Here is a 16,041-nt window from a genome sequence, read left to right as displayed (position 1 = left end):
ACAAGTATCGACTTGTACTGTCCGCGCGCGAATTCCGTGCACGGCTGAGGAATGTTAGGAACGTTGGGCGTCATGACAGAGTAGTGTCATTTTGTACTACTCTGTACTCCCACTTCCTCGACCTCCGAATCCATGGGATTGGCGCGCGGACAGTACTTGTACCGAGCATAACGAAATGATTATAGACCATGTTTAGTCCGGTTAATCCCAGTGTAGGGGAACGGCACAACTCTATCCCGGTGTTATCCTTTGTGGCAATATGTTCCGCTGAACCTGTGTGGTAATGGTAAGTATCATAATAAATAAAATAACCGTTATAGATTGGAATAATAATATATCACATTCCTTTATCTTACTGTACAACTAAATTAGGCTACAAACAAGCACTTACATAATAGTACAATATGTAAATGAACCTATAAGGAGCTGTTGACATGATAAGTCACGTAATGGATCAACAATTAAATATCAGTTCATTGAAACAAACAATTCATACATTAATTCATCAATTAAAACATACATAAAAATAACCACAACACGGCTTAATAAAACAAGTCTTCATTCCGATTCGTAACCTAGGTGGAATTTTGGGAATTGTAAAGTTTTCATGAAGCAATTTTATTATGCGATGTGATAAACGCGAGTTTCTGTAGCTAATCGACATGTCAACTATTCTGATTGAATGTCCTGTAAGTACCTATGTATAGGTAGGTTGATAATAAAATCTATTCTGATTGAATGTCCTGTAAGTACCTATGTATAGGTAGGTTGATAATAAAATTAATAAAATTGATAAATGTGGATTGATTATAATAACAATTATTCTTGGAAATATTTAACCGGTTTGCTTTGGTTCTCTTTCCTTATAAGCTACAAATATTATTAATAAGCATCTCTAGCATAGTATAACAGTACATTTTACTAGCTGTGACGCATAATGTGAACAGCACCCGATATGATAATTCATGTACATATAGTATTACAAACTATTACCGCGAGTCGATTGGGTGCGCTCGAGCGCTGTTTACATCTAGAAACGGAAATGGCAAATGGAGAAATAACTATTACACTTGTGAATTTGTTTAGCAAACCAACATGATTCATATATTCACACGGCATCTCAGTCGGCTATAATAGTGATGCAATTTAGAATATATTTATTACGCTAGTTCTTGATATTTGATGTAATTTCTACATATTAAGCCGTCACCAAAAATAGTTGGTGATCCATTTGCCCCTAAAGTTCGGTTCAGTTCGCCTTCCGTCAGTTTGCGTCTTGCGTCGCTAGTCGCTAGAGCGCGCCTACGAAGCGTCCCACTCGATGAGGTATGCGGGCGGCGCGGCGGCGGACACCCTGCGCGCCAGCACGCGGAAGCGCTGGCCCGCGCGGAAGTACGACTGTACGCTGGACTTGAGCGCGGACAGCTCCTGCGCCTGTGTGTGCGCCGCGCCCGCCGCCTGCACCTTGTGCGGACTCAGCTGCAGACTTTTGACACTATTATGCACAGCGTTGGTGTTTGTGCAGCGCCGTGCATTTTCATAGTAATTCTTTTCCTGCCGCTGTCTCAGTCTTCTTCCGTGAAACTTAACGCTAGCGTGCGGCGGCGGCGTCGGCTCGCCGCTCTCGTTATGAACAGTCTTGGGATCGTCGGGCAGTGGGCATGACTTATTCATCTGGAATGCAAAAATAAAATACTTAGCTATGTGTATACGAGCGGTGCCTTTTAAGCGAGAAAGCGATATCTCTTTCTCGCTCTTACTAATGGGTGCGTCACACAATGACCTTGGTGCGGTGCGATGGTGTGTTACGGCCTTAAGTTGTGTCGTTTGTAAAATCTAATAGTATTTTATACAATCGTGATATAATGGAGAGCTCTTCAGTCGAGTACCGTGTTAAGGCCACGAAGCTTGCTGAGTGGCCTAAATTGGGTACAAGATTGAAAAGCTTGATTATATCACTACTAGCTTTTGCCCGCGACGTCGTCTGCGTGCAATTAGTAATTTGGATAGCTTAATTTTTAAACAAATCTGCAATTAAGAGGCCGTAGTCGATTTTGGAGCAAATTGATAGATTTAGTCGTTGAAATTATACACGTTTTGTTGCGTAATATCTAAATAACAAGTATTGATTTCTATTAGCAAGTCTTCTTATCTTGCATTATAATAAAGAGGTCGCGAGCGTGCGTCACCGGTAATAAATGAAGAAACGGGGCAGTTCTTAAAAATTCATCAAAAAATCATGGTGGTAAATTATACAAATTTATGTATAAGAATAGTTTCAGCAAATGTAGATTGTTTAAGTATCAAAATTACGTTGAAATTAAGTCGATTTTCAGAGAAATTGTCACTTGTTTTAAAGTAATTTCTGGAGAAAATTGATTTCGTCTAACTTTCATTTACACTACTTCAAAGTCATAATAATAAAAATGTAGTCTGATAAACGTCAAGTACAGGATATTTATAATACAAAATTACCATGTTTAGCAGTCCAAACTTTACGAAATTTACAAATAAGAGCGACAAAATCAGTGCTTTACGCGCGTTTACCTAAACGTCTATCAGAAAAGCAAACATTACTAATTTAGTGAGTCTGTTTTCAAAAAATTTATCTGATAAAAGGTAAGATAAGAAGACGTGCTAATAGAAACCAGTACTTATTATTTCAATTAGGTAACAAAAGGTGTACAATTTCACGGACTAAATCTATCAATTTTACATTTTTGCGACTAAAATCGACACCAGCCTCTTAAATTCATTTTTTTTTTCACCCCCAAATTGGTCCACTATACATTTTTAATCCATTTTTACACCCTTAAGGGATGATATCGGGGATAAAAATTATTCTATATCCTTCCCCAGCTCAAACTATCCCCATACCAAGTTTCATCTATATTGGTTTAGCGGTTATTGATTCCCCATACAAATTTCCACCCCCTTGATGGATGAGTTCTGGGATAAAAAGTATCCTATGTCCTTCCCCGGGACTCAAAATATTTCTATACCAAATTTCAACTAAATCGGTTCAGCGGTTTAAGCGTGAAAAGGTAACAAACAGACAGACACACTTTCGCATTTATAATATTAGTATGGATTGTATACAATACTTTTTCTACGAGTCAACAAAAATAATAAATTAAACTAGTAGAATCATATACCTAGGTAAACAAACCAAAAGTATACAGCTAAGATACGCGAACTGCCGCGGCCCGCGATACCTTCATACGCCGGCCGCCGGGCCTGGCGCCCCCGGCGGGTTGGTTGACACCTTCTCGTAACTCATGAGGCCCTGGTACCTGTTCCGCGCTAAATTACATTTTTAATACAGTTGCTCAAAAAGTGGTACTTTTTGTGGCTGCGTAGCGTGCGAGAAGCTCAATTTCTCGAACTAGTGCTTTTTACTTTTTAGTTCCAAACTATACTTTCGAAACGCAGTTAAAATTGAATTTAGCGCGGAGCAGGTACCAGGGCCTCATGAGTTACTCGGAGGTGTCGTTGACCAACCCGCGCCGGGCCCGCGGCGGCCGCGGCCGGGGCGCGCACGAGTATGAAGGTATCGCGGGCTGCGGCAACTCGCGTATCTTAGCTGTATAGGTACTTTTGGTTTTGGTTTGGTTTGGTGGTATGATTCTACTAATGATATATTAATTTATTATTTTTTCGCAATTGTATTAAAAAACGTCGTTTACAACACGTGTGAAATGTCTTTTCACACTAGTTGTAAAATGTACTATTATGGCTAAAATAGATATAAAATATACGCTTAACCGTTTTTAAGACCGAGGGCGAAGAAAGCCGCAGCCGGTCAGCCATATACAGACTACTTTACTTTTAACAGTCATCTATTGTAATTTTAATTTATTGGATATACCGATTTCATTGTAATTTTAATTCGAAATATATTTTTTTACTATTTCCATTGATTAAACAATATAAATGTATTTTGTAATGTTGACATGTAATATTTAGAGAATATCATCAATAAATATTAAATGAGTATGAGTATGTACTAAAATATTATTTATTTATTTATTTAATCTTTATTGCACAAAATAAATACTTATCGTACAAAAGGTGGACTTAATGCCAAAAGCATTCTCTAGCAGTCAACCTTAGGGCAAAGCAGAGAGCTACCCTATATATACGTTATATATGCTATATGTTATTAATTACCTAATAACATATTAACCAATGTTAACTTAAAAAACACGTCAGTGGTTGAGGGTTAAAAAATGGTGGCACGACGAGTAAATATGGAGGGCCTTACCTGACTTTGCAGATATTTCCTCGGCCGCCTGTATTTTCTACGCTTCACCTCACCATTCGGACCTATAATTATATCTTTTTCGCTAAGCTTTCTTTTCAACGGCCTCCCTACAGGGCCCGTCATTGGATTCAACTGAACCGGCAGTGAAAACCGGGCATGGAAGTGGTTCTGCCTTCCGTTCTGTTTGTTGTGTGCATTCATAGAAGACGTAAAAGGCGTTTTGGAAGAGTTCTGCATTAGGAACGGGTTGTTTTTCCCCTGGAAGTCTTTCAGCGGCGGGATGATGGCGTCCAGCGTGCCCCTGCTCGAGGTCTCATCGCCCGAGGACTCCATGTCGTGGTTGAAGTTGCTGTAGGGAGGCACATTATCCATGTGCTGCAGTGACATGATTTTGGAATGTTCGATTATGTTCTTAGTGGATAACTTGGACACTTCTAGATTCATAGTTGCTATTCTGGTGTTATTAGAGTTTAATGTTAAGTTAGAACCAGATTTGCTTTCATTGACTTCACTCATTATTTCTTTGGGTATTTTATTTAACTTAACCGAGCAAGGAACTAGCGACGTGTTAAGCGATGGCACGGGAGGGTCGTCGCAAGCCGGCTTGACTATCTCGTCGTCATTTTCCGCGGCTTCGACTTTCGGGAACTTCTCTGTGGGGACTTCATCTTTGGCATCGGATTGTCTAGCTGTACTAACTGGAGATGGGGACTGATCGTCGTTTTCAATCTGTTTGATTGATTCATAGGAACTTGTGGAGTCGTTTTCAGAATTTGAATTTGAATTAAGATTCTCGTGAAACCGCTTGCCCATCATCAGATTTAGCCAATGTCCGTCGACGGGCACGATCATTTGCTGGTGATTATTTTTATAGGAACTTTTCTCACTGTTACTACTAGACGGTTGCGTGCTGAAACAGAACAAAGGAGTGAGTTGGATGTATGGAGAAGTGAGTGTTGATTTGTTTTGTTATAATGATGGTGAGGTTAGAGACCTGTCTTCGGCATGGGGCACGGTGGGCGAGGGCGGGGACCGTGGGAGGAACCGGAGGCGTGGCGCGTACTCTTTCACTATCTCGTCAGACAGCGGCTCACCTTTCTTAACCTGCAAACAGGCCTTAGCATTTAGTTGGTGACGTAGTCTGGAGGGTTTATCGCGCCAGTAAAGGGCACAGACCTGCTCGAGCGCGAACAGCTGGAAGGGCTGCGGCGGCGGACGCCGGTCCCGCAGGCCCCAGATCGTGGCTCGCTTCTTCATCTCTCGCCCACACTTGAATTTCTTACGAGACGACGTTAACGCAGTTAAAATTTTCTCGCGCCGCTCATTCACCGGTGTTCTCCACATCTGAGGCGGATACAGAATAATAAATACATACCCGGATGGGTCAATTACTTATACAAATTTAATAGTAAGTGTATTCATAGCAACTTACTTTTTCTGGTAACTGCAATGCATGCCAGTTGTCCATGATGTAAGGCATGATAACAGTATCCAGATCGAAATAATTGGGAGCATTGTAGGCAGTAAGGTTGTACAGAGCCAGGTGGGCCAAGTCCAACCAACAAAGCTCCAATCTCCGCAGGTACTCCACGCCTCCGTTGCAGTTAGCACAAGCGAATATGTAAAGTCTGAAAATGTACATTTCATTTTAGATCCACATTATAACCAGGTAGGTACTTTAATAATTTCACATACTGTGAAATCTGTCAAGCAGTTTGGAGTGCAGACACATTTATTGCATTAGCCCCTACCATTTGTTTGTAAATATGAAGATAATTCAAAAGTATTTTTTTTTCTGATTTACACATAGATAACTTACTTATCACCAGCGTATAATGGATACTGCAAACTCGACACGCATCTTTGGTGAAACCAACGAGAACAGCGGCAACAAAACAACATCTGGAACGAGAGATCCGTATGGACAATTTTTTCTTTCATGACGCAAGCATACAATACCTACGGATGGTTAGAAAAACTACTAATGGATAACAAATAGAAACATACCCTAGGCCTAAAATATGGTAAACAGAGAAACTATGAACGGGTTAACAATCATAACAACACAAATGTGTTATTTCCAAAAAATACACAGGCAGTCAAAGTTGATCTTTAATTGTATCTATACAAGTATATTATACTAATAGTGTTGACAACTGCAAAGCTTTTAACTTGGAAATAACACAAACAAAGATATTTGATTAGAATATATTCACGGCTCCAACACATATGGTAATCAAAATCACAATATACTGATTCCAAAGGGTGATTGATTGTATGGAGATACTATAACTTTAACTACATTTGTACAGTGAAACCCGAGTCATAATGTTTAAAAATATACCTTCAGGTCTCAATGGAAAATGGCATAAAATAATTAAAATGACGAGTTTAATGTATTTGCAAAATTTTTAATAAATCACCTGCGCAAGCCAGTCACTTTTTTCCTCACAGTAGCAATGCACTTCACTCTGATCTTTGCCCGCTTCCGAAGCAGTCGACGAAGTTGTGGAGGCGGTCTGAAACCATTTGAAAGTCAACAGACAACAATAAATTACTAAATAATTAAACTTTTCTGAATAAGCTATTTTTCTCCATACGTGCCAGTACAGTTAATTCCGGGAGTTAATTTACATACAACATTAACATTAACACATTCTACTGTCCTGTCCAACGCAACAGAGTTCAACTTGAGTCATCAACCTGCGATATGGATAAGTGATTGAAACACATAAAAACCACAACAGGACGCCTGAGAGTTTAAGTGAAAGTGAAATTAAAACAATACAAGGGAAATCATTTCTGTAAAGAAAAGATTATTGAGTCCAGTTTTTATGGTCAATTTGTTTCATCAACAGTGGGTTTATTTGCAGTGCAGGGCTTATGTCTCCTTAGGCAATAGTCATAAATACAATTTGTTAGCCACGTGCGTTAGAACCTTCGACGCCTCACACCTCGGCCGAACTGTGCGGACAGCTGGAGCCGCGGCAGATTTTGCCGCGATCAAAAAGCGGGATAAGTACGCGAACCTGGCAGTTAGCTATTATTTTGTACCCCTGGCGTTTGAGACTACTGGGTGCTGGGGGACAGAGGCTATTGCCTTTTTTAGGGAAGTGGGACGTCGCATTAGGGAGGGGTCTGACACCCGCGCGAATTCGTACCTGGTGCAAAGGTTGTCCATCGCAATTCAACGTGGTAACGCGGCTAGTGTGATGGGCACCTTTGCGCCAGGGACAACTCGGAGGGGAATTTTTGACTAGGCTTAAGTTTAGTCTTAAGTTGTTATTGTATTGTTATTTTTTTTGTTATACTGACATTCCATATAATAAAATTTCTAATTTGTATAGGTAAAAAAATAATTGTTAGCAATAATGTTTTAACCTGCTTATTCAATTGGAACTACAACAAAAAGGCATTTTTCGCGAATTTCACTGAACTCAAAAAACCAAAGCATCACTAAATTTATCAGTGCTCGTAATATGATTGCAAATTGAAGACTTAGATATACATACAGACATCGTGGTTTTAAACATACATCACACGGTGGTGTCAGTTCTTGCTGCTGTCTCCGCTGTTGTCCTCCTTTAAATCTAAGCAAGTCAGAGCGTTTGAGAGCTCGGTTCTCGGCGGCGGCTACCCTGTATCTTTGGTCCACACATCTCTTGCAGTGCCAAGACGCACCTGACGAACAGACATATAATATGACAAATTGAAACTACATATACAGACCTCTTATTATGAGCCTTGGTTAAGACGAAAGTGGAGGATCCGCGCGAAATCGCCTTTTCATACAAACATTGTCCTCATTTTCCTCTTTGGATATTAACATCATTGAAAATATTTTGACACAATTTGTTGTATATCAACCACAGAAATGCCCCCTACGTTAAGATTTTTTTCGAATTTTTAAATATTATAAGAATTAGGAGCAGTTAAAATTTTTAATGAAATCGGTTTTTTCGCACCCAATTCCTACAATAATGAAAAAATCGATAAAAGTAAAAATCGAAAAAAGGGCATAGCTATAGTTAATATACATCAAATTATGTAAAAATACTTTCCATAATGTCAATATCCAGAGAGGAAAATGGGGACTTTCCTCTCTCTCCTCTTAAGTATGTAATTCAATTTTTATAATACTAGTTTTTTGGTTACCACAGTACTGCTTTAAACTGAAAAAACAACTGAATTACATGAGTGTGGTTTAATTCAGGGATCGAATACCGGTATATTTTTCATACAAATTAACCGGTATTAAATTTCGGTATCTAGGTTGTTTATGTATATTTTTCCATTTCATTTAGGTAATCTGATAACTCATTGTCCTTACCTAAATACCATTCTACAATATCAAAGAAACATTTCAATTGCTACATGATATTTTGATTTTAAGTTATACCGGTAACGAAGGGATCGTTTAATTAGCGCCGTAAATGTTATTAATTATTGTGGTACAGAAAATAAAAATGTATGTCTAACCTTGGTAAGGAAAAGGTCTACTTTGAGCATTTCTATTCAAAAATTTCTAAATCTTTTCTCAGCAAATACGTCGAGCAAATCTGTCTGTGGAGTTAGTCTCGATTTTCTTCCTTGGTAAAAAGTATATATTTTCATATCTTCCTTCCTTTTTCTTTATGAGCTATAGCGATGCAATGATATGTAGGTGTTACCGTTAATCCAAGCGTCAACCGGCGGCGTGTGGCACTTGGCATGGTAGCCACGACCACACATGTCGCACGCGATGATGGAGTTGGCGGCGGGACTGGCGGCCGGGCCCTCGCGCCGCTTGCACACCACGCACATGATGCGCCCGTCGTCCGCCGGCGGCGCGCTCAGCAGCTTGAGCGACGATACCGGCGCCCACGCGCGCGTGTTGTCCCCGAACTTGACCAGGCACCGCGCCACCCCCGTTCCCACTTCGCACGAGTCATTGTCGTTGCTTGTGCTGAGCTCCACAATAGTACCTGAACGAACGTACGAGATTATTATTGACAACGCAGGTTTTTCTGGCAATTTCGGCAGATACATAATCAAGTTTACAGAATGTAACGTAGAAACAACTGATTTCCATTAACTAACTAAATCACACCGCTTACGCAACATACGAAGTAGGTGTAAGATTTTTTGAGCTGTGTTCTGCGACCTCAGCTTTAATCACGCGGCAAAAGAGACTTTTCTACTGTTCTACTTGAAATCCCAGACTAAGCTTTTCGAGTGTACAATACATTTTCTACTCAGCCGGCTTACATAAACCTTCTTTGCAGATTGATTTTAACTCCACCCTGTTTTTAGGGTTCCGTACACAAAGAGTAAAAACGGGACCCTATTACTAAGACTCCGCTGTCCGTCTGTATGTCACCAGGCTGTATCTCAGGAACCGTGATAGCTAGACAGTTGAAATTTTCACAGATGATGTATTTCTGTTGCCGCTATAACAACAAATACTAAAAAGTACTGAACCCTCGGTGCGCGAGTCCGACTCGCACTTGTCCGGTTTTTTGGTGTTCTCCAGCTATGTGGCATTGATATCACTTGTTTCATATTTCGGAAATATTATAATATCTTGACATACCTAAATAATATCTTCCGTCTTTATTCGGCACAAGGACGTCATCCCCACAATGGAAAGGGTTGGCATTACTTTTCTCCGTGTTGGTGGTAGAGTCTGGCATGGCATCCTGGGTTTCTTCTTCTTTTTTCTCATTCTTTTTGTTAGTACATGGCGAAATTGTCTTGTCAAAATCGCTTAGGAGTGCGTCGATCAGTGACAGTTGTGTTGAGACCTCTACAAGTATAAGAAGATGTCATTAAGAAATTGTTGCTCTAAAGTTAAGCAAGATAACTATAACTCCGTGCACACTAAAAGAGGCATTTAGCAACCTAAAAACATTGCTAGGCTTCATGAATGAGCTGGGGTGGAGTAGCGGTACTTCGTTTCACGCAAAATAGTTGTCGAGTTGCGGAAAATGCCTAGAAGCACTAACTAACGGCTGCTTTTTAGGATTCCGTACTCAAAGGGTAAAAACGGGACCCTATTACTAAGATTCCACTGTCCGTCTGTCTGTCACCAGGCTGTATCTCATGAACCGTGATAGACAGTTGAAATTTTCACAGATGATGTATTTCTATTGCCGCTATAACAGCAAATACTAAAAAGAGAACAAAATAAATATTTAGGTGGGGCTCTCATACAACTAACTTGTTTTTTTGCCATATTTTGCGTAATGGTACGGAACCCTTCGTGCGCGAGTCCGACTCGCACTTGGCCGGTTTTTTAAAATGACAAAATAAATAAAAATTGTTTATTGGTTACAATATTGTGTACAACAAATTATGGTTGGAATCTCAAAGTTTTTAACATTTAGTCATTCTCTGCATAGTACGGTGGTTTTTGGTCTAGAAGTCTTCTGGAAATCGATTTTCGCTCATGTCGTCGCAAATATGGACATATTTGGTATCAGTGCATTCAGTGTGATGTCCTGAACACAAATATATGAGATGACAAGCGCGAAAGTGGTGGGGGTAGTTGCTGTGACGTCAAAAAGTCGGCAGTACAAAGTTTTTTACTTTTTTTTTAAATCATACCATGTGGAGTATCAAATGAAAGGGCTTTGTGAGTAGATCACAAATATATAACATACTGTAACATTTTCACTACTTCGTCTAACAAATTATTAGAAAACGTTCAAAAATTTCACAATCGACAGTTGACTTTGAACTGCTCTAAATTGAAAATGACTGAATGGATCATTCCAAAATACATACCAAGTGACTGTGAATATCCTCTATATAACGTTAAAAAATAATTAACTAGAATTAACCAAAAATAAGAAAAGTACATCAAGTTTAAAAAAACTATAATTTTCTGTTACATTAAACTGCAACTATTATTAAAACAAACAATAAACCAGACTATTTACATATATTTTTGAAATGGTTTTTTCACTAGCTTTCATTTGGTACCCATATTGCTATAGTAAGAACCCCCCCCCCCCTTTTTTCATTAGCCGGTGCCATTTTCAAAATTTATATAGCCTATGTCACTAACACAATCCTGAAGAATTCAACCACATCTCATATGGGCTATATAAATTTTGAAAATGGCGCCCGCTAATGAAAAAAGGGAGGGGGGATTGTTTTTTTTCTTACTATAGCAATATGGGTATCAAATGAAAGCTAGTGAAAATATCAGTTCAAAAATATATGTAAATAGTCTGGTTTTTTGTTTGTTTTAATAATATTGGTTTTTTGTTTGTTTTAATAATAAGCAGCTTTTGTACCTTTTTGGTACTTTCTTTCTTTCATAATACAAGCCTCCTTGGGCTTACCATGGGACTTGGTCAATCTGTGTAAGAAAGTCCTATAATATTTATTTATATTACACAGACACTACCTCCAGCCCTCAATATAGTATCAAGGACCACAACCACAGCTATAGCAGGTTTACCACACTATTTAGACCACAAGCCAGTTCAACTCAATCATGGTATGTTCAGAACTAGTGATTTTATTTTTGACTTCACTAAATAAGTTAAGGAAAATGTTCTCATGTAATTTGCTAAACAGCTTTTTGTCTTATTAACAATAATATTTCAATCTTGTGGCCTGTGGCTTATGTGAGTACCAAACCCCATTATTAATGATGCAATTCATTGAAAATAAAGGTTTGTTGGTACACAACATTGCCGAAGTAAACTTTTAAAATAATAGGATTGCCAAGAAATAGATGTCCATTGAATTCACAATAAATATATGTATAAATTATTCAACAAAAAAATAATACTTAAACTTGTTAGAAATCCTCTACATTTTGAATTATTAAATTGGCATGACTTGTATTATGGTCATGTCTGAAAATATTGATATGGACAAAGTGTCAAAAATATGTATACACTACCTTAATGGGCTATAAGGTTGTGTATACATATTTTTGGCACTTCGTCTGATGGCCATTAAATAACTGCAACATTGATAACAGGGTTTGGTGTTGGTGAGTAGTACCTACCCTTTACAAAGATTTCTACTTACATGTAGTGATATCCATGGAGAAAGCATATACAAAAATATAGTTTTAGTATTGATAATCACTAATACTGTACAGCATGTAATTATGGAACATGTCATATGTGAACTGTAATAGATGTCATATATTAAAGAAAAAATCATATCATCATTGTCATATGTGATTCTGAACATATTAAATATAATATTAGGGTTGTTCAAGAGTTTCCTGAGAATTGTCCTTAGGCTATTTATGCCATCCAAATATGGACAATATGGAGCATTATCAATGTGCTGCAAGGGGAAATTACTTATTGTTGATTACTAGCTAATTACCTACATGTACAGAATATAATTATTTATTTTTGATTACTAAGTAATTAAGATGTACACAATATAATTATTTATTTTTGAATCTATAACGGTTTGGATTTTAGTTGTTTTATAAAAATTACAAAGCACAGGATATTGTTGTAAGGGACTAAACCAACCAATGTTTGTTACATTATTTTATAACCATTATGAGAAACTACCCATTTAATTCAATTATTAATAGATAAATATATGTATAACTTATTACATGAAAATTCTTTACCTTGCACCAATAAACCATATAAGTTGTTTGAGGAATCAGTTCAAATTATATTTCATCAAGAGTACCTCAGTGTCATTACAGTATTAAGCCCGGTTCACATTTGTCTGACATGTTGTGTTGTGTCATGACGCATATCGGTTTCATATATTTAATATGGTTGCATTCACATTTGTCTGATGCATGCTGCAAATTGGGCTTTTAGTTACTAGTAGTCTGTTCGGAAAGAGAAGAGTTGTAGTACGTATTGGGCCCCGTACATTCCACGACTTCCCTTTCCGAAATGCTCTAGCTAGTTTACATGTTACATACTACATATATTATATTACAGTTAATTTATTTTTGCATTTTGTGCATGCCCCAAGTGCCACCAACCAACCTGATGTAAGTGGACATACAATTTAAAATTACTACAAAAACAATGAGACCCAATTTCTAAATAAATCTCACATCTAACTCTACAAAATAAGGAAACTGATGATAGAAAATATGCGAGGTAAAAACATTATACACAAATTTTCCTTTTACTAATTAAATTTAATAATGTTTATAAAAATATATTATGGGCCAAATAAAGAATATTTTTGAATTTACTGAAGAACATGTGTGTGTGTGTTTTTGTTTAACTAATAGTTAAATGAAAAGTGATTAAAAGCTAACTATATGACCTGGCTCAGGCCACAGTGGTAGTACTTTGGTCCATCAGTAGTAGTTAGAATGAGAGCCAAGTTTTCCCTTTCCTAGACAAAAACGAGATTTTTTGATAGCAGAAATATTACGCTCATAGTAATATATACCAGCTTACCCTACATGAGACAACAATGCAAGTTACATTTTCAGCATGATTGAATTAAGTAAATAAAACCCACATTAGAAGTTTTACAAGGATAACATGTATCTTTATGTCATTTTTGACAAACAAAAATTAGGAAAGGTGTATAGTATCATCTCAGTATCCATAGATTAACTCTTCATTTGAAAATAAAAAGTGTCTCACTGCCACTTATCTTGGAGGTAACAGTTTCTTACTTGTGATCTCTTTGATAGTATAGAAAATGTCAAGTTACAAAAAAATACCTTTGTTGTCCGCCGTAATATATACATATACAAACAATGCACTTTTTTGAAAAATTCGTTTAATGGGAATGTAAAGAGATTTTCTTTTCAAAATTTTGCTTGTTGTAATGTGAACCACTCACGCCAGGACTGGGATCGTTGTTGGTTAAGGTATGTCCGCAGTATAATTATCACATATTAGAATTGCGCCAATTGGTAGAATAGACGAAAGTAGCTATAAGATATCCAGGGACAGTTGGGCGAACGAGTCCTTTACACAGAATCTAATGATTGCCTAAATGTTTTGATATTAAAACAGAGGAACTCACCTGCGTTGATGTCCATTTCAATCACTAATGTACGTGAAGCGAAACCCGTTTCCAAACCCTTATTTCTCAAATATATGAACAAACATGAAAAGCATTGGCACTGTTGCGGCCATTGTTGAAGTCAAACGTTTCACCGATTTCCCGCGGTAACGAATTTCATTTAATTTATCCTATAAAAACTTAACTGAAAATATATTTGTTTAGTAGATAACAAACAGTTTACTATTTGATCACTTAATTATACATGTTAACGTATTTTAAAATGCATAAAATTGTATAAAATAACCCTCCAATTTCTTAATGTTCAGTCCATAATCCATAGACAATTTGGTTGGCTACGCATACCACACTAGGCATTCTGGTCAGAGACAAGTATTTAGGGTTGCCAGATTATTTCACACAGTTCCGTTTTTGTGGATTATTGGGGATAAACTAAAAGCCCTAATACACTACCGCGCACCAAGGCCACGGTGCGCCGCACTAATAAGTGTGAGCGAGAAAGATATATCTCTTTCTTGCTCTCACTTATGGGTGCGGCGCGCCAAGGTCGCGGTGCGGTGCGATAGTGTGTTAGGACGTACTATTATGACGTGGTTCACGTGTTAGTTAATGGTGTAAATAGTGGCCAGTCCAGAAGGAAACAATTTTTTGGCATCCTGATTAAATTGTCTGATCAAATCAGAGGGCTACCGCTAAAAACCGAAATTCGCAAATTGCGGGGATCTTTCTCTTTTACTCCAATGAAATACACTCGCGTTCGCGATTTGCACACGGTGTGGATAGAGCTTTATGCGAGATGTGAGTATGAGTACGTATGTTCTTTGATGAGTACTCTATAGTTTGTCAAAGGACTTTCTCATTTCAAATATAGACAGAGAGAATAGTCATTATTCTGAGGAGAGAATCATACTATCTTTGTCTTACACTAGTACAGTCAGCTGCAGAGAAAAGGCACCCCCCCCCCCCCTGCATACAAAGTTCTGTAAATTAGTATGGACGTGGGGTAACTTTTCTCTGCAGCTGACTGTACTAGCACCCAAAAGAAAAGGATGAGTATAGTTTTTTTGTTCTTATTTACTGACAATTTGGTTTGACTACAATACGTTGTTGTAATTAAAAAAAATGGACTTGCGCACAGCGGTCCTTTGTGTTAGGCCCCATTGTCACGAGAGCTTTTTCAACGCCCGTTACAAAAGCGTTTGGATAACACAAATGGATAACCATATATGTGTTCACACGAGGGCGGTTTTTAAGCGCGGCGCTTTTTTATCGAGCACTGTTCGATTTTCGCCGTTGGGCGTTGATCGTTAATTTAATGAGGGCTATCGTTTTTTTGCTCACCAGTTGGCGCCTCTGTTGATGGTGGTCCAAAAGACTAAACTCAGAATAATCTAAAGATGGACTAAAGAACAGCTGTCAGTCATTGAAGTGACAAGTGACATTTGACATTTCCTCAGAATAATGACTAAAGCAAAGAAGCCGGGCAAAAATAAAAGCTTGGTAAAAGATATCGTATTCACAACACGTTATTACTTTTTGTCTATGAGTGAGTGAGACAACAATCCGCAAGTTCTTTCGTTTTTTTCAGTATTGTCATAAGATAAACTGAGGGAAATGTCAAATGGTCCTATGTGGTTCTATAATATAATCCAGCCAAATAAAATATATGTTCGTTATTTCACAGGTAGGTGTCAACTGTAACAACTTGACATAGTCGTATTATTTTAGTTGAAATATTTTGGGATGTTTCAGCGGTCATCTTGGTTTATTTTAATTATATTTTTGCTATTCCTGAAAGA

At 37.9% G+C, this 16,041-nt stretch overlaps 1 protein-coding gene across 2 annotated transcripts; it reads right to left on the bottom strand.

Moving 5' to 3' along the window:
• Window positions 1-318: 318 nt before the first annotated feature.
• On the bottom strand, window positions 319-14,579 carry LOC134754533 (uncharacterized). Of its 2 annotated transcripts, none has more exons than XM_063690827.1 (11): window positions 14,243-14,579; window positions 9,837-10,049; window positions 8,935-9,228; window positions 7,800-7,945; window positions 6,688-6,783; window positions 6,084-6,166; window positions 5,697-5,892; window positions 5,441-5,608; window positions 5,259-5,380; window positions 4,265-5,174; window positions 319-1,674 (listed from the first exon to the last, which is right to left on the bottom strand). In XM_063690827.1, exons 1-11 carry the CDS (start codon window positions 14,256-14,258, stop codon window positions 1,303-1,305), a joined length of 2,616 nt encoding a protein of 871 aa, XP_063546897.1. In that variant the 5' UTR covers window positions 14,259-14,579; the 3' UTR covers window positions 319-1,302. The 2 variants fall into 2 exon arrangements, with proteins under 2 accessions (XP_063546897.1, XP_063546899.1); XM_063690829.1 differs by having other exon boundaries at window positions 5,259-5,368; window positions 14,243-14,577.
• Between the last annotated feature and the right edge of the window lie 1,462 nt (window positions 14,580-16,041).

Source organism: Cydia strobilella, chromosome Z, assembly GCF_947568885.1.
Source record: "Cydia strobilella chromosome Z, ilCydStro3.1, whole genome shotgun sequence".
NCBI classification, from domain to species: Eukaryota; Metazoa; Arthropoda; class Insecta; order Lepidoptera; family Tortricidae; genus Cydia; species Cydia strobilella.
Note: the sequence above shows the minus strand (reverse complement) of the source record. Positions and strands in the feature narration are given on the sequence as shown.

Coding starts and splice junctions, on each gene's coding strand:
- LOC134754533 (XM_063690827.1), bottom strand. Junction 7,946..8,934: donor GGTTGACGCTTGGATTAACG/GTAACACCTACA, acceptor TCTGTTCGTCAG/GTGCGTCTTGGCACTGCAAG. Junction 6,784..7,799: donor AACTGACACCACCGTGTGAT/GTATGTTTAAAA, acceptor AAATGGTTTCAG/ACCGCCTCCACAACTTCGTC.